Source organism: Lepus europaeus, chromosome 19, assembly GCF_033115175.1.
Source record: "Lepus europaeus isolate LE1 chromosome 19, mLepTim1.pri, whole genome shotgun sequence".
NCBI lineage: Eukaryota > Metazoa > Chordata > Mammalia > Lagomorpha > Leporidae > Lepus > Lepus europaeus.
In genome coordinates this window covers 44,355,616-44,379,836 of record NC_084845.1, presented here as the reverse complement: position 1 = coordinate 44,379,836, position 24,221 = coordinate 44,355,616, and the positions used below count along the sequence as shown (strand labels likewise).

General features: G+C 43.8%; 1 protein-coding gene across 5 annotated transcripts in view; it reads left to right on the top strand.

The window, feature by feature from the left end:
* PSME3IP1 (proteasome activator subunit 3 interacting protein 1) overlaps window positions 1-23,246 on the top strand; it is a 29,977-nt gene extending 6,731 nt beyond the window's left edge. For 4 of the 5 annotated variants that reach the window (XM_062176891.1, XM_062176889.1, XM_062176890.1 and 1 more), the window contains 7 exons: window positions 4,671-4,765; window positions 5,896-6,037; window positions 6,910-7,008; window positions 7,398-7,520; window positions 12,828-12,957; window positions 15,333-15,397; window positions 21,295-23,246. In XM_062176891.1, the coding sequence (XP_062032875.1) occupies window positions 5,911-6,037; window positions 6,910-7,008; window positions 7,398-7,520; window positions 12,828-12,957; window positions 15,333-15,397; window positions 21,295-21,512 (762 nt within the window). In that variant the 5' untranslated portion in view covers window positions 4,671-4,765; window positions 5,896-5,910 and the 3' untranslated portion in view covers window positions 21,513-23,246. Of the gene's footprint in view, window positions 1-1,138; window positions 1,161-4,670; window positions 4,766-5,895; window positions 6,038-6,909; window positions 7,009-7,397; window positions 7,521-12,827; window positions 12,958-15,332; window positions 15,398-21,294 lie in introns of those variants that run through there. The other variant, XM_062176892.1, reaches the window with a different exon arrangement.
* The last annotated feature ends 975 nt before the right edge of the window (window positions 23,247-24,221 follow it).

The following is a 24,221-nucleotide window of genomic DNA, read 5'->3' as shown; positions in this document are numbered from 1 at the left end:
GGAGTGCAGTGGAGGATGGCCCAAGTCCTTGGGTCCTGCACCCCATGGGAGACCAGGAGAAGCACCTGGCTCCTGCCATCGGAACAGCGCGGTGCGCCGGCCGTAGCGCGCCTACCGCGGCGGCCATTGGAGGGTGAACCAACGGCAAAAGGAAGACCTTTGTCTCTGTCTCTCTCTCTCACTGTCCACTCTGCCTGTCAAAAAAAAAAAAAAAAAAAAAGAATTACCTGACTTGAAATGTCAGTAGTAGTGAGGTTAGAAACCTACCTTAGGGACAGTAAGGAGTCTTTGAAACATTTTAAATTGGACGAAAATGACATGGATTGAAAGGAGAATAAAATAGAAACAGAAGAATGGGATGAGGCCCTTAAAAGAAGGGGTTAGAAAGGAAGGGAGCCTTTCCTAGAAATAAATTTGAAAAAAGGATAGATTAAAAAGAGATCACTACGGCTTGGAACAACAGAACTTGATTACTTGGTTATGTGAAGGAGTGAAGAAAAAGAAGTCTAGGTGCTTGTCAGGGTTTCAGCCTGGAAACTGGATTGCTCCATATCCATGCCCTTCAGTTTGACCTCCTACCTTTACTATTCGCTTTGCTAATTTATTGTCTGCACTCTTCTCTGGTGTAACTTGTGTAGCAGTACTAAGTATTAAAGTTTATTTTTGTAATACCCACGGAATCTGGCACAGTGCTGGATGCAGAGTTGAGCGTGATGCTGCATTTCCTTTAAATTGAACAACTGTAAAATAGAAAGTGCACTAAAGGGAAAATGTAGGGTTAGGGTTATCAAATTATGTATTATAACTTGGTAATTATCTTTTTTTGAAGCCTTTTAAGTTTTTTCTTTTTAATTTTTAAAATTTATTCTTGAGGCAGAGAGATACACATAGAGAAGGACAGAGAAAGAAAGCGCCCATCCATTTGTTTACTCCCCAGATGCTCGAAACAGCTGAGGCTAGGTCATGCCAAAGCCAGGAGCTCAATCTGGGTCATCCAAATGGATGACAGCAACCCAATTACTTGAGCCATCACTACTGTCTCCCAGGGTCTACGTTAGCAGGAGGCTGGAGTTAGGAGCTGGAGCCCAGTGTCAAACCCAGCTACTCTGATATGAGATGTGGATATCTTAACTGGTGTCTTAAGCTAAACGCCTGCCATGGTAATTATGTTTGTTAAAATTAAATATGTGTATGTGTGTGTGTTTCCTAATTTCTCACAGTTTGATGTGATCCCTTTTCCTTTTAAAATGTCATAGTTATTTATGTCACTGATTTATTCCTCCTCCACTCCTGGAGTGCAGACAGTATTTCTCTCCCTCCTGTAGCCTGTCCAGAGCTTAGCACAGTTTATTGTAGTAATAGCAAACCTTGCAAAGCATTTTAAAGCTGTGCCAAACACTGTAGTAAGTGCTTTATGTGAATTATGTTGTTTTGTCTTCACAAAAGCTTTATGCTGCACAGAACAATTTTGATCCTCATTGGTAAATGGAAACTGTGAGTGAGGTAACCAAGGCTCAGAGGAGTTAACTGACTTGTCTGATGTCATATAACTGGTAAGCGGTAGAACCAGGGTTTGAACCAAGATCTCTGTTGGCTTTATCACTACCTGCACTCTCTCTTGACAAGGAAGCTACAACAGAAGGTACTTGTTTTTACCTGGCTCAGTTAGATTAGAGTGTGCTGAAGGGTGTCTAAGGTAAAGCTTTCTAATTGACAGTGAAGTTTTGAATCCTAAAAGACCTGAATATTTCTGAGAAAGAAATGTTCTGAATATTATCTAGAATACTTAGGAATATGGCCACTTGTTTTTCAACTTTTTCTGTTCTTTAACCTTTCCTAATATAAAAAGATGACTGAATTAAGTAACCAGACAGCACTGATGGCATTGGAGGCAAAGAGGGAACAACATATTGTGCTGAAATTCTGTGGGATGAGGACCTATAGAAGAAAATGAAAATTTAGGAAAGAGATGGATAAAGCAGTCTGTTCTAATCTGGTCTCTCTCTCTCTCTCAGATTTATTTATTTATTTGAAAGTCAGAGAGAAAGAGAAATCTTCCATTTGCTGGTTCACCCCTCAAATGGCCATAATGGCTGGGGCTGGGCCAGGCTGAAACTAGAAGCCTGGAACTCCACCTGGGTCTCCCATATGAGCACAAGGGCCCAAGGACTTGGGCTATCATCTGCTACTTACTCAGGTGCATTAGCAAGAAGGTAGATGGGAAGTGGAGCAGCCAGGTCTCAAACCGGTGCCCATATGGGATGTGGTATTGCAGCTGGCGACTTTCTCCGCTCCACCATGACACTGGCCCCTCTTGTCTCTCTTGAATGCACTGATTTCACCATTATGGGTAGCCATGTAGACTGACTTATTTATTTTGGGATCAAGGGAATGGCAGGGACTTGACATTTTGCTTTGAGAAGGAGACTTTTCAGTGTTTTGAGCTTGTGACTCTTTTCAGGAAATCAACCCATTGATAACTAATGAGAGAGTTTCTTTGTCAAATTCTAAAGCCCTTTTAATTTCTTTTTAAATGCACTTTTGTTTATTTTCATTTGACAACTATGATTCCTTGTTTTGTCCCTGTGTGTGAGATGCTAATAGCACAGATAATCTATTTGCATAAAAGGTGAATTCTAACACTTAGTAGAAAAGATTGATGAGAAAAAATGTATGATTTTCTTGGAGTCCTATATATTTGTCTTTTTCTAAAAGTGATCCATAAATGCTATAAAAATTTTTACTGTTTCTGATTAAAATTAAAAGCTCTTGGGACGAGCATCGTGGCATAATGAGTAAAACCAGTACCTGCAACGCTAGCATCCTAAATGAATGCATGAGAAAGGAGAGTTATGACTGATAGAGGGTAAGAAAGGGAGACGCTGAGAGTCTAGTATGTCTCTCCAATCTGTTAGAGTTCTACGTAGTTCATTTTCTCTTCCAGGGACATTTAAGAAATTGTTGGCTCTTGTTTCATAAGAGGTTGTTACGTAGAACTTGAGGAATTTTTGGCATGCTCACAGAGACTGAACAATTCTGCTTTTGTAATAAGCCTCTGGCTGGAGACCTGGAGTGATGCTAAGTCAGAGGGTTCAAAATTCTTATTGTTGTTACAGTGACTTAAACCTCAGCAACAGTAAGTAGGATTCGGGCTCAGACAGTTTCTCTTGTTCTGAATGTTTGTGCTTGTTTTTTTAGTTGCAGTATCTGTGTTTGCTAAGTAAAAATATTGCAAGAACATTCTTAGAGTTGGAATTTGATGTAGGAAAAAAGCTGAAATTTAGTGGTTTCTGAAAAGGAGCATGGTGAAGTAGGTAAAAGTATGAATTTTTAAAAAATTGAGTTTAGAGAGAGAGATGAGAAAAATCTTCCGTCTGCTAGTTCACTCCCCAAATGCCCACAATAGCCAGTATTGGGACTGGTTGAAGTCAGGAACCTAGAACTCACAAGCTGGGTCTCCCACATGGGTGACTGCGACTCCAGTGTTTGAACCATTATCTGCTACCTTCTAGGGTGTGCATTAAGAAGGAAACTGGATAGGAAGCAGAGTAGCTGGGACTCAAACCAGGAACACTGATATGGAATGCAGGTATCCCAAGCAGCACTGTGCCACATGCCCACCTCAGAAGTATGACTTTGTGATGTCAGGCCTGGATCTGATTTTTGTCTCTGCTACTTACCACTTGTATCACCTTACACAAGTGACCCAACTTCTCTGAGCCTCAACTTCATCTATAAAGAAAAAATATTTTTCATAGGACGAATATGCATGTAAATGAGCTAATATACATCGAAAGTATTTAGTTCATTGTGACAGCTCAGCAAATGTTAGTTGCTCTATTTTTGTGATAGTAGACTTATTCTATGATTTTAAATAAAATGCTATTTTTGTTATTAAAGATCACCTTGGAATTGACATTGGGTTGAATATGTGCCTCCTGGTTAGGGAGTATTGCCGTGAATAGCATATGACATGTATGTTGTTGTAGAAGGTTAATTCTATGGTTTCTTAAAAAGAAAAGCCAGCAAAATAAAGCAGAAAGAGGTTTACTTTAAAAGGAGTGACATGGGGTGGGTGTTAGGTGCAGCATTAAGATGCTTCTTGGGACACCTGCTCCTGTACCAGAGTGCCGGAGTTCAAGTCACAGCACTATTACCAATTCCAGCTTTCTGGGAGGCACTGGTGGTGGCTTAACAACTTGGGTCCTGGTAACCCATGTGGGAGACCTGGATTGAGATTCTGGCTCTTGGCTTCTACCTAGACTAGCTCCAACTGTTGCAGCCATTTGGGGAGTAAAACAGCAGATAGAAAATCTCTTTCTCTCTCATTCTCTCTCTTTTGTTCTTTTTCTTTCTCTTTGCCTTTCAAATAAAAATAAAGGAGTGATACACATTCTGCTGTCTTTATTTTCTTTCCTCCTTTTCTCTAAAGAAAGGTTCATGTAGAAGTAGATAGGAGATTTGGGAATCTGCATCAAGATAGGCTTTGTAGTAGTTGAGGTTATTGTGGGAGTGAAAAAGGGATTGACACAGACATGGAATTTACAGGGAGGGAGGACAGGAGAGAAAAGGAGCAATCAGCTCAATATTCTGAGCTCACTGAGCGGGAGGTTGGGAAGTCTGGGTTCTTCTAGGCTCACTCTCTGCGTGCATGGTTTGTGTACCTTTAGGTGTATCGTTACCAGCGGTACAGTCTGCATGACATCACTGAGGCTCCTTGAATACCTGACATTCTCCATCTGAATCTACTTGGAAGCCAGAGCAGGTGAGTCAAAATTTTATAAAGTCTCTGAAAGAGAAATTTCAGGAAGGAACATTGTTACATGTTGAAAAATAAAGGATAAGAACTGGGGAAATGGTGGGTGCCAGGAGGCCAATTTGTTTGGAATAGACAGAAAATATCTACAGTGTGGAATACCAGGTAATGAGAATTAGTCCACATGCCCTGGCTAATTTTTCTGGTAACATCAATTTTTTTTTTTTTTTTTTTTTTGACAGGCAGAGTGGACAGTGAGAGAGAGAGACAGAGAGAAAGGTCTTCCTTTTGCCGTTGGTTCACCCTCCAATGGCCGCCGTGGTAGCGTGCTGCGGCCGGCGCACCACGCTGATCCGATGGCAGGAGCCAGGTGCTTCTCCTGGTCTTCCATGGGGTGCAGGACCCAAGGACTTGGGCCATCCTCCACTGCACTCCCTGGCCACAGCAGAGAGCTGGCCTGGAAGAAGGGCAACCGGGACAGGATCGGTGCCCCGACCGGGACTAGAACCCGGTGTGCCGGCGCCGCAAGGCGGAGGATTAGCCTAGTGAGCGCGGCACCGGCCTGGTAACATCAATTTTAATAAAAGTACCTTGCTGGAGCCGGCATTGTGCCATAGCAGGTAAAGCCACCTGCAATGCACACATCTCATATGGGTGCTTGTTTGTGTCCTGGCTGCTTCACTTCCAATCCAGCTCCTTACTAATGGCCTGGAAAAGGCAGTGGAGGACTACCCAAGTGCTAGGGCCCCTACCACCCCCACATGGGAGCACTGGAGGCTGGAGGAAGCTCCTGTGGCCATCTGGGGAGGGAAACAGCAGATGGAAGATCTCTCTCTCTGTCTTTCTCTATAACTCTCACTTTTGAATAAATAAGTACATCTTTAAAAAAACAAAAAGAGATGAACTCATCTGCCTCACAACTTTAAAAAAAAAACCTATCTGGTATATTAGGGAAAATATAATCATGTGCTCTCATTAATGACTTGTAAATTAAGCTATTTGAATAATTATTTGTTCAAGATTGGGAGAGAATTTTTAGTCTGTTGCTAGGTGTGGCAGAACTAAATCTCCTTGTTTCGTTCTCACTTGAAATGTTTTTCCTCACTTTGGGTTTTGTTTTTTTTTTTTTTTTTTTGTAGACTGATTATTCCATTATGGATGGAGGAGATGATGGTAACCTTGTCATCAAAAAGAGGTTTGTGTCAGAGGCAGAACTAGATGAACGGCGCAAAAGGAGGCAAGAAGAATGGGAGAAAGTTCGAAAACCTGAAGATCCAGAAGGTTGTGGGTTTATAGTTTGATATCAAATTGAGTGATCTTTAATCCTCAAATCAACCCTGCTGGGTCTGGTGTTGTGCCATAGCAGGTTAAGTCTTAGCCTGTAGCACTGGCGTCCTTTATGGGCGCTGGTTTGAGACCCAGCTGATCCACTTTTGATCCAGCATCCTGCTAATGCACTTGGGAAAGCAGTGAAAGGTGGCCCAAGTACTTGGGCCCCTACACCCACGTGGGAAACCTGGAAGAAGCTCTGGGTTCCTGACTTCAACCTGACCCAGCCCTTGGCCATTGGCAGCCTTTTGGAGAGTAAACCAATGGGTGGAAGATTCTCTTTTTCTGTTTGTCTTTCCTTCTCTCTCTGTAACTCTACCTTTCAAATTTTTTTTAAAAAAAAACTTTAAAAAAAAAAAAAAAAACAACCCAGATCTGTATTAGCTGTCCTCACTTGAGAGTTGAACACCCAGGGCTCAGAGGGACAGAGTAACCTGTGTAAGGCCTCCCTAGCTGGGAGCATAACCAGATTACTTATGTCCTTGCCCTTTCCCCCTACTGTGTTGCTATCTAGGAGGTTCAAGAAGTCTTTTCCATCAATATGGTGTATCCACGGTCTGAACAAGTGCTGCTCTGGGGGGCTTGGGCTGTCATCCAGTTTACTGTTTCAGGCTGTGGGCTCTGTTGACATTGGTAGTTGGCTTTGGGAACTGCTGGCCCTCTCTGAGGTCTAAAGGGAAGCTGTGGACTTTGTACTATTTTGGTGTTGTGCTGATTCTCAGATCATGCAGAGACTTGACTATCTTTTAAACTCTTTGTGATTCTAAAATAATATGAAAAAATTTAAACTGTGTGTCTTTTTTCCTTCCCCGCCTTCCTTTCAGAGTGTCCAGAGGAGGTTTATGACCCTCGGTCTCTGTATGAAAGACTACAGGAGCAGAAAGACAGGAAGCAGCAGGAATATGAGGAGCAGTTCAAATTCAGTAAGCTTCAGAAAATGCGAGTCCAGAGGACTCTCAACGGCCTTCTGCTGCACTTCGGCCTCATGCAGCACTCTTCTCTAACTAGAGGAATTGTCTTGATGATCTCGTCTCCAGATGGTCATTGGGTAGAAAAGAGACAGTTTTCTGCCTTCTGGATCACATAGAACAATTTTAATACTCAAGATACCCATTCTAATTCTATGCTAATATCTAGTAATGGGGAGAAATGCTTTGATTTTATGCCATGTTATTTATTCAAAAGCCATGGTGTTTAATAGTCCTTTCTTCTAATCCTCTGAAGAATCTGCTGTTTATTAAAAAAAAAAATCTTATTTGACTACATTTTCCTTTTAGCCTGCTAAGTGTTTCTTGTTTAATTATTTCCTCAGAAAACATGGTAAGAGGCTTAGATGAAGATGAGACCAACTTCCTTGATGAGGTTTCTCGGCAGCAAGAACTAATAGAAAAGCAGCGAAGAGAGGAAGAGCTGAAAGAACTGAAGGAATACAGAATATCCTTTGTCCTTGGAGAGGCATCTGTAGGTGTCCATTTTCTCGCCAACATCTGTGGACTTCAGTTTCCTCTTAAATAGAAGGAGGCCTTCTACCTGGTGACCTCTAAAGTCTCTTTCAATGCTGATACTCGTATGGCTGTGAATAACCGACACTGATTTGTGGAGTTTGTGTTGGAAGCAAGATTATGTTATAATCACAAGTCTACTTCCTTTAGGATTAATTCAAGGCATAAATCCTAAGAGTCAGTAGCAGGACATTCTTGCCTGGTGAGATTAGACTTGAGACAGATGGGCAATGTAATCAACTTCATCCAGGGAAGAAATTGGCTTCTGAGATTTAAAAGAACATGTTTAGGAATTCTTCTGTGTCCTCAGTAAGGTGTTCCCCCACTGGTAAAGCACGGTCTATCCCCATTGAGGGCTGAGAAAGTGACAAAGATGATATTACTTTGGCTCAGTACTGCTCACCTCCCAAATGTAACTTGGCTAAATCAGAATTCCCAGTTCTATGCCACATCATCCTCAAGCTCGTTACACTGCCCTTTGCCAAAGTTGCTTTTTCTGGCCTTCCCAGTCTCAGTACCTGCTGCTCCTGTACCCCTAGATGCCTGTGTCAAAAACTGCTTCCAAAGTAGGCTCCAGACTTGGCTGATTCTTGCCATCTCTTCTGCCATGTTAGTAGAACTAGCTTCCTCCGGACTTCTGTGACCATCTAATTGTTTTCTGTTTGTGCTCTCATCTCCAGCAATCTTCTTCAGATAACAAAGGGAATCTTTAAAAACATACATGGCATCATGTCACCTTCCTATTTGAAACACTCTGGTGGCTTCCTGTTGCATTTAGACTGAAGTCTGTTTGCCTACCAGACACCACAGGCATACCTGAATTTAGGCCAACCTGCCTTCCCATTGCATGTTGAAACTGCTCTTCACATGCTTAGTGTAATCCAGCCTGCTGGTCTTCCCTTTGTTCCTCTCTCATACTGAGCTTTATAATTCCATTGCCAGGCTTCACATTTGCTGTTTCCTTAGCCTGAAGTGTTCTGCCTTCAGATTTGACAGGACTGGCATTTCATGGCACTCAGGTCTCAGCTCAGATTGTCCTCACAGAGACCTTCCTAAACACTTTATCTAAAATTACACCCATCCCCATCCCTTCTGAATATCCTTTTTTTTTTTTTTTTAAGATTTATTTTATTTATTTGAAAAAGTTACAGAGAGAGGTAGAGCCAGAGAGAGAGAGAGGTCTTTCATTCTGCTGGTTCACTCCCCAAATGACCACAATGGCAAGAGCTGAGCTGATCTGAAGCCAGGAACCAGGAGCTTCTTCCAGACCTCCCAGTGGGTGCAGGAGCCTAAGGACTTGGGCCATCTTCTACTGCTATCCCAGTCCATAGCTGAGAGCTGGATCGGCAGAGGAATAGCTGGGACTCTTTGGAACCAGTATGAGATGCCAGTGCTGCAGGCGCTTTAACCCAATGTGCCACAGTACCACCTCCCCCCCTCCTTAATTAATACTTATCACTTATCTGAAAATCTTCATATTTGTTAACTGGTTTGTTTATCTTTTTATGGCTGGAATGTAAAGTGACTGCATAAGGGCAAGGACTTTATCTGACTTGATCCCTACAGATTTTCCCAGTGCCTGGCATGTAATAGGTTCCCAGCAAATATGAGGGGACTTCAAAACATTCATGCAAAAATATAATTAAAAGATAAGTTTATTTTGGTGCAAAAAAATTTGAAGTCCATGCATAGTTTCCCATGATATATATTTCTTTCCATGAACTTTTTGAAAACCCCTTATATGCATGGATTTCTAACTTTTTTTGCACGAAAATAGAGTTTGACTTTTTTTTTTAAAAGACATATTTATTTGCTTGAAAGTCAAAGTTACACACAGAGAGAGAAGTCTTCCATCCGCTGGTTCACTCCACAATTGGCCACAACAGCTAGACTGTGCCAATCCGAAGCCAGGAGCAAGGTGCCTCCTCCAGGTTTCCCTCGCGGGTGCAGGGGCCCAAGGACTTGGGCCATCTTCTGCTGTCCCAAGCCATAGTAGAGAGCTGGATCAGAGTGGAGCATCCAGGACTTGAACCATCATCCATAAGGGATGGTAGCATGGCAGATGACGGCTTTACCTGCTACGGCACAGTACTGGCCCCAAAAGTTTAACTTTTGATTGTATTTTTCATGAGCTTTTTGAAGCCCTCTTGTGATGATTTAAGTTAATGAGTAACTCATAGAAGGTATTCATAGGGCCACGTCACTTTTTCTCCTCCTGTGAAGAAGCTTGTTTGGGTATTCCAAGTTTGTATGTTGAGTGACCCCACCAGTGTGCTTGAACAGCCTTCCCCTCTAAGACTGATGATATGACTAGGTGGAGGTGCTAGCTGGTATTTTCTTATGTACAGTAGATTCCATGAGAGAGCCTATGGAAAAAAAAAAAAATGAATAGATCCCCTGGGATTTGGTTGACATTTGAACTGGAGCAAAAGATCTGACCCCAGTCCCAATTCTGTTAGTGGCGTTCAGGTGCAAAACTAGGATAGGAGTTAATGGGAAGTTACACCTCAGCCCAGCTGTGGATGGAGATTGAGTCTTCTGATCTCCCTCCTCTGCCCTGATGACTGCAGACTTAAATTTATGCAGAGATGTCTGTAGAGATAGGCAGATAAGCATGGTGCAGTTCTGCCAACGTGAAGATTTTCCTGTAAGGATAGACCGTCATGTTGCTTCCCAGTTGAATGATGTCTTGTTTTATGTTGGCAGTTAGCAAATAAGGCAGGGTGTCTCCCAAAACAGCATTCTGGAGAGTGGTGCTGCAAGTGGGAGATGGCTTTCAGTTTTTGATTAAGAGGGAAGAACAGGGCAGTAGTGAGACAAAAGACACGTTTCTGTCCCGGTAACCCTGTAGTGCCGCATCAAAGAGACTGGGGTAGGTATTGGCTTTAATTGGGAACCTGGGAAGTTCTGACTGTCTAGAAAAACTGGAGAAAAGCAAGCCTTCCAGCCTGCTGACATATAATGCATTAATTCTAAGCATACACATAGCTGGAGACATGTTGAGATAGAAATTGAAAGATTAGACGTTTGTTTATTAAAACTCTAAATTAGGAGCTCGTTCTTGGCTTTGCTTGATTATTATAGGATGATGCAGTCTTCTGCATATTCATCTGCTGTGGTTTGTGCCAGGTAAGCGATAGGATTCTAGTTGTTTCCTCTGGAGTTGGACCAGTATTTAATGATATTATGTATGTTCAAAAGATGTGATTTTAAAAAGCCTCATCTAATGAATTCATTGCGATTTGTGAGATGTGCCTGTGTTTTTGTAACATTTTTGAGGAAGGGAACTAGAGGAGAAAAGTCATTTATGCTTTGGGTATGGATCAGAAATAAGATTAGTACCTCCCCACTCCTCACCTCAAGGAGGTTGGAGCTTTTCTACACTTTAAAAGAATAAAGACTTAAATGCTAGGTTTTGTCTGTGTCCTGGTATTGTAAATATATGTATGCTTTTATTGTGTTAATTTTTGTAAAAAAAATTATTTATTCACGTGAAAGACAGAAGTTACAGAGAGGGAGAGACAGATCTTCCATCCACTGGTCTACTCCCCAGGTGGCCACAGTGGCTAGAGCTGGGATAGTCTGAAGCCAGGAGCTTCTTCTGGGCCTCCCATGTTGGTGGCAGGGTCCCAAGTACTCGGGGTTATCTTCTGCTGCTTTCCCTGCACATCAGGGAGCTGGATCCCTGCTGATGAAATGGAGCAACCAGAGCTCAAACTGGCACCCACGTGGGATGCCAGCACTGCAGGTGGTGGCTTTAACTGGTTACTCCACAACACCAACCCCAATTGTGCCAATTTTTTCCATTATTTTATTTTTCACTAATATTGAGAGTTTGCTTTGAGACTCTGTTCACTTCATGAATGGTTTTTGGCATTCTCTAGTAGAAAAATGAAATCTTTCAATTTTTTCTATAAAAATGGACATGAAACTCAAAATAGTTCTGAGCATGTAATCCTCAATAATGCTGCAGATGTTTAGAACAGAGTTAACACCTCAAGAGTAGTCAGAATTAGAAGTTCCTTATTTCTACTACCTCCATGGTTCAAGTTCAGAGTAGACAAATAGCCTGGACTGTGTACCCCTACTTCACCTACCCCTCTGAGCTGATAACATGTGCTGCTTAGATTTCTTGGGCACTAGATGTCAGTGTGGTTCCAGTAAGACACCATCTTCAGTAAGAACTTGCACATGTCAGAATATTTATCTGTTGTTGGGTGTGTTATGAGAGAGCACAAAATAAAATGGAGGAGCAGAGGGGGTAGGTGGAGAGAACAAGTGATAGACCTTGAAACCCAGAAAGTGGCGTCGAGCGTGACGAAGCGATGTTAGAAATGCTCTGGCTGTGCCTCGGAAAACGCCTTTCCAGTCCGTGTGTTGTTTGTGCACCTTACAGTCACCTGTAGAGAGTGTGGCTCCTGGGCCTCCAGAGGTCCTTGCTCAGTAGTTTGGTGGGTGCTCTGCATTTTTGATGAGCCTGATGCCTGTGATGTTGCCTTGTACCCACAGAGTGGGAGGTGGTCTTCATGATTTCTAAGATTGAGTGCCAGGGCCGGCACTGTGGCATAGTGGGTAAAGCCGCCTCCTGTAGTGCCGGCATCCCATATGGATGCCGTTCAAGTCCCGGTTGCTCCACTTCTGATCCAGCTCTCTGCTATGGCCTAGGAAAGCAGTGGAAGAAGGGCCAAGTTCTTGGGCCAGTGCACCAGCGTGGGAGACCTGGAGGATGCTCCAGGCTCCTGGCTTTAAATCGGCCCAGCTCTGACTGCTGCAACCATGTGGGGAGTAAACCAGCGGATGGAAGATTCTCTGTCTGCCCCTGCTCCTCTGTAACTCTGCCTTTAAATAAATAAATAAATAAATAAATAAAAAATTGAGTGCCACAGATGGTCATAAGGACATTTTGAAAACTTTGGTTTTACCCTTAGGGAGGAAAGCACTTATTTTTAGAGAAGTCATGTTTTTTTTCTGTTTCCTTTATATTCCTTGCAGTCTTTGTTTTCTGTGTCGGTGTGATACTGGTCATGTCTTTGGTAATGTCAGGTTTTCTGGCTGAACTCAGATTTTCCTTGAGAATCGGGGGAAAAAAGGAGAGAGACATTTTCCTTTTTATAAATAGGCCAGGCATATGGCACGGTTGTAAAGGCCAGTGGGTTATATTTGTTATCCTTCCCTTGATTAACTGTCAGCTGTGGTAGCTCTTCTTTTTGCTTAGCTTGATCCTTAACCCATACCTTACAGTAATCTCAACAAGGTTGGAATTTCTTCAGAAAACAAGAAGGAAGTGGAGAAGAAACTGGCTGTGAAACCCATAGAAACCAAGAAGTTCTCCCAGGCAAAGCTGTTGGCAGGAGCTGTGAAACATAAGAGGTCAGCCAGCACTCAACACAGCTTAACTCTCCCTCTGACCATCTACTCTGAAATGCTACTTGTCACAGTGACCAAAGCTAAAGGTTACTGCCCATGAGTCTCCACCAAGTCCCTGTGGTGTGCTTTTGTCCCCCTTCCTTTCAACACTTGGTGTCTTCTCTAGCCTTTGACCTTTCTCTCTCTGATCATTCACTCAACAAATGTGCCAGTAGCTACTCCTTGAGCACCCGACATGTGCCAGGCATTGTGTTAAGTACTTCCCATACATGATTTCATTCCTCCCAAAAATTCTAGTAAGTACAAATTACTGTCACCTCTGTTCTACAGGTAGGACTGATAATTCGAGAGATTGAGAACCTTTGTTCAAAGTCACACAGTGATAGGAGAACTGGAGTCCAGTATTTGAGCATCTGGGTGTCTGGAGAGTAAGCTAGCAAGCCCTGTGAAAGGATTTGTGTACAGGGTGTAGTGAGCAAGGAGGAGGGACACATGGCTACCTAGAGGTTGTGCTCATGTTGGGCAAGCTATGGAAAATGGGGATTAGGTGGGACAAGGAGGGCGGTGACAGGCAGGCAGGAGAGAGAACCTCTCCAGCAGAGGGAACAGCTGCTGCAAAGGCACTGTGGCCTGGGAGGACACGGCAGCTGTGACAGGCTTACAGACCTGGCTGTGGCACCGAGTGAGGTGGGGGTGGCGGAGGGTGGCATTACGCAGAGGTCTTAGTAAGTTCTTTGTTGTGTTTGCTACTCTCTTTCCAAATCCTGGAATGGCACCAGAGTGATTGAATATCATTATTTCAATCTGACCAACTAGAGACAGTGGGCAAAATAATGTTAAGTTTAAGTGCAGTCTATTAGGAAAATCAATGTAGTGTACTGGCAACCAGCCACATGTTTTGAAGGGAGTGTATTGATGCAGTCTTGTGGTTTGGCACCCTGTGCATCTGCTGCAGATGTTCCTAGGAACATTGCCTCCGTGGAAAAATGTCATCATGGTACAGCAGCAGAGGGGAGGAGTATCAGTAGCCTGAAAGGGGCCCTCTTCCCAAACCATGAATTATTCCTTTCAGGCTCTTACATAAGCTTTCACACAAGGGCCAGTGTTTTCCACGATTTGAACCCGAGTCAGTTTTACTGGACTGTGCCGAGGAACGCTCTTCAAGTGGGCAGTTAGTTACCCCTCGGCAGCGCTCTTACTGATGGCAGCAGGATGGGTGTCAAAGCTATCTCCCTTGGTTGTTGTTTTTTTTACTCCAAGACTTATTTATTTGAAAGGCAGAGTTAGAGCAGAGACAGAGACCTTCCATCTGCTGGCTCACTTTCCCTAAATGGCTGCAATGACAGGGTCTAGGCTAGGCCCAAGCCAGGAGCTTCTTCCGGGTCTCCCACGTGGGTGCAGGGGCCCAAGGACCTGAGCCATCCTTTGCTGCTTTCCCAGGTGCACCAGCAGGGAGCTGGATTGTAAGTGGAGCAGCTGGGACTCAAACCAGTGCCCATATGGGTATACCTGGTATACTACAGTGCCGGATCCTCTCTTGATTTTAGATCACTTTTAGAAGGGACTCTATTAGCTTATGTGGTGATCTGCATATAGCCCCTTTTTGAGTATTGAAACTATCATTTATTGTTGTTTGGCATAGCAAAGTGATGAATTAGCCTTCTGGGGCAGGAGTTCCTAAACTACCCTGCCCTGGGTTTGTTGGAATCACCTGGAAGTTTGTTAATACTGTAGATCTGCAGCCTACACTAATTCTGGTCTGAGAAATTTGGAATGAGGTGTAGGAGTCTTTGTTTTTAAGGTTCCATGGCTGATTCTGATGCCCACTAAAGTCTGGAAGCTACTGGTGTGTATATGCTGTAAAGTATAAAAATGAAAGAAGCGGTGGAGCAGCCGCGACTTGAACTGACGCCCATATGGGATTGCAGGTGGTGGCTTAACCCATTATGCCAGAACACCGCCCCTGAAGTACATTCTTTAGATGTTCTTTTGGTGAAAATCTTTTGGATGGCTCTCAGACCGTCTAGCGTGTCGCTATAGATGTTTTCTTCAATCATTAATAACATAACTAAATTTTTGTCATTTGTGAAATCCATCTGTGGTTCTAATCAAGTTGAACAATAAAGAATAACAAGTTGAAGTGATGCTTGAAAATACAATGATTCTTTTTTGGATGTGTCAGGAATTTAAGTTGTCTTTGTAACTAATTGTATAATTGGAGGGAGATTAAGAACCCAAGCGAAGACTCTTCATTTCAGACCATCTAGCTCCTTTGGGCTACTTAAAGCCCATACAAGTGGTTATTAGAGCTCCTGACCCCCTAAGCTTTGATCCATGCAGATTAGACATAGTTCAAATCACCATGCTTTTTGTTATAGCTCAGAGAGTGGCAACAGTGTGAAAAGACTGAAACCAGACCCTGACCCAGATGACAAGAATCAAGGTGAGTGGCACCCTCGTTTTTTTACTCATAATAAGTATGAACCACAGCAAAGGGTTGGAAGGCATTGCATCTGCAAATGTCTGTGTTTTTCTCTTCTTCAAGTGTGCCTACATCAATTTAACTATTTTATGTCAGGCAGGATTTATACCCAAGAGCATGTTAGCTGCCCTGCAAAGGTAATACGTTAGAAGTCAGTCGAGGTAATAAATGACAATTGTGTTTTCTCAGGAGTGGTCACAGAGCCCTGGTCATATCACTTCTGCTCACAAAGGGTTTTTCTGTGTCTCCTATAATGTCAGGTTTCTTGATTTTACCTGGCTTGCTACCATTGGGAGGTAGAATGCCTAGCTCCTGCTGATACTGGATTGGCTGAAGTCTAGAAGCCTAATACAGTCTCCAGAGTACACTTTTTTTAGTGGTTACTTTTATGCATTAGTATCTGCCTGTGTATTAAGTGACATGAAGGTTTAAAAAGGAGAAACAGTGCAGATTCTCTGTGTTACTCACATCCTTTTCTACTCAGTGCTCCTTTCCAGAGGGAAACCATGTTACACATTTCTTATGTATCCATCTAGCACTATCTTACTCATATGAAAGCAATTATTAATTTACTTTTTAAATTATTTATTTGAAAGAGCTATAGAGAGGCAGAGAGAGAGAGAGGTCTTCCATCCGCTGGTTCACTTCCCACATGGCCTCAATGGCCATAGCTGAGCTGATCCGAAGCCAGGAGCTTCTTCCAGGTCTCCCATGCAGGTGCAGGGGCCCAAGGACTTGGGCCAACTTCTTCTGCTTTGCCAGGCCATAGCAGAGAGCTGGATCAGAAGCGGAGCAGGGGCCGGCATTGTGGTGTAGCAGGTAAAGCTGCTGCCTGCAGTGCTGGCATCCCATATGGGCGCCAGTTCAAGTCCTGGTTGGTCCACTTTCGATCCAGCTCTCTGCTATGGCCTGGGAAAGCAGTAGAAGATGGCTCAAGTGCTTGGGCCCCTGCACCCACGTGGGAGACCCAGAAGAAGCTCCTGGCTCCTGGCTTTGGATCGGTGCAGCTCCAGCTGTTGTGGCCAATTGGGGAATGAACCAGAGGATGGATAGACCTCTCTGTGTAACTCTGACTTTCAAGTAAATAAGTAAATCTTAAAAAAAAAAAAAGTGGAGCAGCCAGGACTTGAACTGGTGCCTTTATGGGATGCTGGCACTGCAGGTGGTGGCTTTACCCACTACACCACAGCACTGGCCCCACAATTACATGTTGTAAAAGCATTTAATTATCTCTCTCTCTCTCTCTCTCTCTCTCTCTCCTTCTCTCGCTCTGTAACTCTGACTTTCAAGTAAATAGATAAATCTTTTTTTTTTTTTTTTAAGTACTTCATTGAGGCCAGCGTAGTAGGTAAAGCCACAGCCTGCAATGCTGGTTCCATATGGGTGCCAGTTTGTCTCTGTTTCCAATCCAGGTCCCTGCTAATTGCCTGGGAAAGTAACAGAAGGTGGCCCAAATGTTTGGGCCCATGTAAAAGACCCAGGTGAAGCTGCTGGTTCCAGATTTCCAGCTTCTAATTTTGATGACATTCAGTTTATCCATTTCTTTCATTGGTTGCTTATGCTTTATGTGTTATATCTGGGAAACCATTGCCTGGTCCCTAGTCCTGAAGATTGACATATATGCTTTCTTCAATGAGTTTTATAATTTTAGCTTGTATATTTCAGTTTTTTATTCATTTTGAGTTAATTTTTGCATGTGGCATAAGATAGGGATCCAGTTTTGTTCCACGGGGATATCTGGTTGGTCTAGCCCCATTTTTTGAAGACTATTCTTTCCTGCACTGAGTTGTAATGTCACCCTTTTCAAAAATCAGTTGACTGGGAGCCAGTGTGTGTGTGGTGTAGTGTGTAAAGCCACTGCCTGCGACGCTGGCATCCCATATGGGTATCATTTCCTGTCCCAACTACTCCTGATCCAGCCTCCTGCTAATGGCCTGGGAAAAGCAGTAGAAGATGCTCCAAGTGTTTGAGCCCCTTCCACCCATGTCGGAGAGCCAGATGAGGCTCCTGTCTTTGACTTGCCCCAGCCCTGGCTGTTGTGGCTACCTGGAAAGTCAACCAGTGGGTGGAATATATATATATTTTTAAGATTTATTTATTTATTTGAAAGGCAGAATTACAGAGAGGCAGAGAAAGAGGGAGATCTTCCATCCGCTGGTTCACTCCCCAAATGTCTACAACAGCCAGAGCTGTGGAGATCTGAAGCCAGGAACCAGGAGCTTCTTCCAGGTCTCCCACGTGGGTGTAGGGACCCAAGCACTTGGGCCATCTTCTACTGCTTTCCCGGGCTGTAAGCAGTGCTGGGTCAGAAGAGGAGCAGCCAGGACACGGACCGTTGCTGACACCACAGGCAGAGGCTTAGCCTACTGAGCCATAGCGCCAGCCCCGCTAATGTGTCTCTTAATGCAAATTTAACCTGTAGATTTTCCTTCTTTTTTTAATCCTTTTATTTGTGAAGGAACTGGGTCTTTGTCCTATAAAACTTCCTATACTCTAGATTTTATTCTATGTTTCTTTTCTTTTTTTAAGATTTATTTATTTATTTGAAAGGCAGAGTTATAGAGAGAGGAGAGACAGAGCGAAAGGTCTTCCATCTGCTGGTTCACTCCCCAAATGGCTACAGTGGCTGGGGTTGGGCCAAACAAATCCAGGAGCCTGGAACACCTTCTAGGCCTCCCATGTGAGTGGTGAGGGTTCTTTATACCCTGTGTTTCCCATAAAGTGATAATAAGATCTAGAAGCTTGATTAGTTTGAGGATTTTTTTTTTCCCCTTTGGCAAGAATACTTTATACCTTGTTTTTTACTTCCTAACTTTGAGTATTATTTTGATATACTTTTTGTATTTATTGCTTAATTTGCTTGTTACTGTACCTTGCGAATCATTACATACCTATACATGGCAAGCTTCCTCATTCCTTTGTAAAGTCTGTGTTATATTCCATTTTTTAAGAATATTCCATTGTATGCATATTTCATAGTATATTCTTCTCAATTTTTGTTAATAAACATTTAGATTATTTCCATTCTTTTCCTATTCTGGTGTTTCAGTCATAACCTTGTACATGGATAATTTTTCATATGTACAAAATATATCAGGTCAGGGGCTGGCACTTTGACTTAGCAAATAAAGGCCGTGCATCCCATATGGGTGCCGATTCGAGTCCCGGCTATTCAGCTTCCAATCCAACTCTCTGCTGTGGCCTGGGAAAGCAGTAGAAGATGTCTCAAGGCCTTGGGCCCCTGCACCCATGTGGGAGACCCGGAAGAAGTTCCTGCTCCTGGCTTAGAATCGGCCCAGCCCTGGCTGTTGTGGCCATTTGGGGAGTGAACCAGTCGATGAATAACCTCTCTCTCTCTCTCTCTCTCTGTCTCCCTCTGCCTCTGTAACTCTCTGCCTTTCAAATAAATAAATAAATAAATCTTTAAAAAAAATTTAAAACAAATATATCAGGTTAAATACTTAAGTGGAATTGTTAGGTCAGAGAGGATACACATTTATAATTTAGACAAATGTTGCCAAATTGCCCTTCATAGAAGTTAGCCCAATTTTTACTTCAGTAAATGTTCACTGATCTCTTTTTAACATATAGAAATCTTGCTAAATTGGTAGAATAAATAGTATCAATGTATACATATATGTGGCACACACACATTATTCAATTTTGTAGGAATCTTAAATGTACTTTAGTTAGTAAACTAGTTGCCCTTGGGCTGGTACTTATTCCCTGATAGGAACTATTTGAATGAAACTATGGAAAGCAAAACTGGTATGGTGGCTTTGAACTGTCCCAGGCAGACATGTGTTTCAGAGCTGTTCTTTTTAGTTCCATATCCCTTCTTCCTACTCCTGCATTCTTGTAGCAAAAGCTATGCAAGAAATGTCCTCCTTTGCTAGGAGCCAAAGCCCCACAAGAAGAATGTCCCCTGAGGCTTCCTCCTGCGTCTGTCCTCAGCAGGGGAATCGCTGGTTGGTTGCCCTGGAAGATAACTGTGATGGTGGTGGAGATTCAGGCTTTCCCCCTGAAGACTGGACCTGAGCTTTGAGCAAAACCACTGAATGCACAAGTCAGTCCCATGTGCTCGCAAGTCACGCATCTGATCTTACACAATTCTCTATTAGTACTTCTCTGTGTTAATTTGGTATGACAGTGTGGGCCTGCAAAAGCAGAAGTTGGCAGGAAACGTCACCAAATGGATGGGATCAGAGGGCACCATTTTGTTCTCTTTGGATAGTTAACTGCTTTTGGAATGAAATTTGAAAGAGTTGCAGTCTCTTTTCTTTGTTTAAACCTCAGTAATTGGGAGGTTTGATTGTTTCGCTTAAACTCTCCTGATGTCACAGTGGTCTAGGTTCCTGGTTGCGTTTCTGTAGCTGGGTTCCATCCTTCGCTTAGATCAGCCCTTGTTCTCTATAGGTACTCTGAAAATTCACCCTTTTCTTTCTGGGATGAACCCTTAAACTCAGTTCATCCTTGAAATACTGGATAAAATAAGGTACTTCATTGAACAGCTTTGCATAAATTAGTTTCTGTGTAACTTATCCATATATCCTTGAAAGGTAACAGAATACTGAAAGTATAATTTTATATGTGTTACATATTATTATTTTTAAGATTTATTTATTTGAAAGTCAGAGTTACACAGGCAGAGAGAGAGAGAGAGAGAGAGGGAGAGGGGGGTCTTCTATCTGTTGGTTCTCTCCCCAATTGGCTGCAATGGCCGGAGCTGTGCCAATCCAAAGCCAGGAGCCATTAGCTTCTTCCGGGTTTCCCACACAGGTGCAGGGGCCCAAGCACTTGGGCCATCTTTCACTGCTTTCCCAGGCGCATTAACAGGGAATTGGATCTGAAGAGCGGCAGCCAGGACTCAAACCGGCACCCATATGGGATGCTGGCACTGCAGGTGGCAGCTTTACCTGCTACGCCACAGCGCTGGCCCTGGTGCATTATTTTTTGATTGAGGTTTAGTTTAATGTTTTCTACTCTAAGTATACTCTAAGTGGCCCCTACCCTTGCCAAGTCATTTGACTTCCTCACTTAGAGGAAAAACTTGGTGGAGCCGAATTCTTAACTTTTCCTTTAATCTTCAAGTTCTGGATTTTGTATATTGAGACTTTCCATCTTTGGAGTGCACAGTAACTGGGTTTCTGGAGAAGAAAGAGCCCCAGCTACTTGGTAACATTCTGTGTGGTTTGAAAATGTTACCTGACTGACTTTAGTTCTCTTAGTTGTGAAAGAGGAACAGGACGGGAAAGCAAAGATGGTGTTTCATCAGTTTCTAAGTTGCTCAACTCCTCCATTGGGGAACAGCAGCCCTTCTTAGTAAGGACCATAATTCTGCAGCTGAAGTTTGGAATTTCAAAATGTGTCTGTGCTAGCTGGTACTGGCCAATAAGTATGGCTGATGTAGTATGCTGAAAAGTGGAATAGAATTGTTAATTTTGCCTGTAGTATCTCTGAAGCTGGCTTCCTTTCTGCTGTTGAGTGTTCGGAAACTTTTGTCTCTCCCCTTATCTATTTCCTGCCTTGTGAGTAAGTAAAGATGATATGGACTGGAGTCTCACTTGTAATACCATGACTGTGTGAGTGTGGGGAAATTGTTCTCCTCAGAGTGATGGAGAACAGAGAGAGCTTTAGAATTCCAGACTTTGGCTCATCACCTGGAGAAGCCATTTCACCTCCTGGAACCTCACTTCCTCAGTTCCCCATGTGTAAAATGAGGATGACAACTGCACAAGGTGGATTTGAGGCTTCCATGGGCATCCGTGGGTAAAGCTCTTGGCCTGGGGCCTAGCCCTGAGATGTATATGTTAAGCTGTGGCAAAGGATGATGAAGTAACAATCCTTCCTCTTTGCAGAGGCCTCGTCCTGTGTGTCTCTCGGAAGCACTTCCCTGAGCGGCCCCTCCATCCACTGCCCCTCTGCAGCAGTCTGTATCGGCATCCTCCCGGGCCTGGGCGCCTACTCGGGGAGCAGCGACTCTGAGTCCAGCTCAGACAGCGAAGGCACCATCAACGCCACTGGGAAGATCGTCTCCTCCATCTTCCGAACCAACACCTTCCTCGAGGCCCCCTAGCTCCTCTGCGCTTAGCACAGGGGGCTCCTCCCCACAAGTAGTTGGACTGGTCATCCTACCTGCAGGCATTGCCTCCCTCCAAAAACTCCCTCGTCTGCTTCCTGTACACACCACGACATTTTTAACCTACCCTAAAAATGTGCCAGAATCCACTTGTGGCCCGAATTATGTTTGGTTTCTCTTTTCTACTCCTGTGCAGGTGACCAGACCTGCCCTGCTGCCCTGCTCACTGATGGGGTCGGGCGAGTGCAGAGCTCAGCAGAAATTCCTGGGAGAACCGGTCACCAGCTGGCTTGCAAAGAGCTTGGGTTTTACCACTTTGTTGTCTTCCTTTCCCAACAGCACAAAGAAGTAAGGGCAGTAATTGGACAGGTCTTACTTACCCATTCTATTGTAGATGAACACATTGTTTGATTCTGCTTCCTTATGGAGCAAGTGGGCAGGAGCAGTGACGCAGGTGAGGAAATAGAGCTCACCCGGCTGATGGTAAAGGTGATCCCGTGCGCCTGCGGGGCTGACCGTAGCCCTTGGCATTCATCCTGAGGCTTTCTTACTGTTGGGATTCTTTCTCCTTTCTCCATCCAGCCCCTCTTATAGGGGCGGGGGTTGGGGGTGGGCTGCTAAGAAGAAAGCTGCCATCTCCTACTCAGACCTTTCTCTGCCTGGCAAGTTATTTTGTTTTTGTTTTTGAAATAAAGGATTTTAGTTTAAGATCCTAAACCTTAGAGAAACAAACATAAGCCTTATTTAATCATGGCAGGAAATCGGAAGTGCTGCTGGTAGATAATGATGAAATGATGTGTTTCTGGCAGCTCTGGTACCCTCATATTGCAGACTAGTGGGACATGCCTGAATATTATGACTGTACTCTGAGCACTGTTTAATGCATATTATAGTTGTGGCTTTTAACGGTGGAGGCTGTTTCTAGCCTAAAGGTGCTTCCCAGAGCTTTGTTTCCTCTGCTGCTCCTCCCTTCCCAAACAGCAGCCCTGAGACTGTGAGCAGTCAAGAATTAGAAGTACTGCTCCCCCTCTGTGTCTCGAAGGGCAATGGGCTCAGCTTTTTGGGAGGGAGGCAGAGAGGGAGAGGACATATGGAAGCCTCGAGGACCGAGGTAGATACGAACTTTAGAAACATCTGTGCACTCCTCTGCTTCAGAAGAATGAGCCCATACTGTACTTTCTTCTCCTTGGTTCTTAACACCCATTGTTTCTATGTTTTGGGGTGTGAGACTGAGCGAGACACACACAGAATGTGTTGACTCTGTGATGCCGGCAGGCATAGAAGCTGTTTAGTTTTAATGTGGGCAGAGGCCTCTGGATCGGATCCAACCCACTCCTTTTCCCCTTCCAATGCAGTGACACCCTGGTGCCCGTTGGCAGATGGTGACTTCCTTTCACCCATAACTGATGCCCTGTGAATTCTTCCTCCTTTTCAGAACTACTCTGCTAATTGTTCTTGACTGTCAGTACAGGCACGTCAGCTCCATCCTACAAACAAGACATTTAGGTAAAACTGTGTAGGCACCTCGTGCTTCTCTGCTTCATTGTTCCTGTGATCGTGCTGTCACTGTTACAGCACGTACCCAAAGCAAGCTCACATCATCTCAGGAGGCAGGCCAAGGAGTCAAAGTCACCGTCTTTATGTGGTCTGACTCGTAAGAGGCCGTTACTGCACCTCGTGGCCTCAGCGGCCTTGATACTGTAAGAAGTTGACAGAGGGTTACAGGGATTAAAAACATTCATTGACTTGAAAGCTAACAAGTCTGTTGGAGAGTGAAATCTCACTTTCCCTGTGCTGTATCTCAGGCTTCCAGCTCTGTCCACCTCTCAGAGCTAGCGTGTGTTGGGATGCTTGATATCTTCAGACCGATTCTGTGCTCTTGGTATCGGGAGCTGTGGAGAGTCACTGGGGATCATTTCATGATAATCCATTGCTCTCATTAGCTGAGACCCGTGGGGCCAAAACATCGCTTCTGGGTAGGCAGTCGCTAGCTCAGCACAGGCTGGTCTGACTGATGGAGAAAGCAGCCTTGAGAAGCCTCCCATGTAGACCTTGTGGTTCCAACCCAAAGAATAGACTAAACAGAATGTGGTACAGTCCATTCTCCATGTCTGGAGATATCTCCACGTTTGGGTGTTCAACTGATCATGGACCAAAAACGTTAACGGAGTTGTGTCCGACCTGGACATGTAGGCTTTTTCCTTGTCATTATCCCCTAAACAATACAGTACGACATCTTATTGCTTAAACATTTACGCAGTGTTAGGTAGAGAGGATTTAAAATGTATAGGAGGGTATGTGCAGGTTCTGTTCACATACTGTGCCATCTTATAGAAGGGACTTGAGCATCCACTGGGGCTTTAGAACCAATGTCCCAAGAGATACAGTTCTCCTACCTTAATAATTGGGATTTGACAACTAGTAAGAAGGGATAAAAACAGTTTAGGGTGGGTTTTACCACTGAATGGTGGTGGTCTTACGACTCAAACCACGGGAAGGAGAAAGCTCAGTGGAATCCTACTGCCTACTCTCTTTGGGGAGGATTATCTGTGTCACCAGTGCCTTTCCAGCTCTGCTGGCCATTTACCTTGATGCATGTTACCTGCCTGGGGGTGGGGTGGTGGGGCAGGTTGGGTGTATGTGTATGAAATTTAAAGCATCCATTTTCCTTTCTATATAAGGGTTAATGTGAAGGGGCACAAAAGG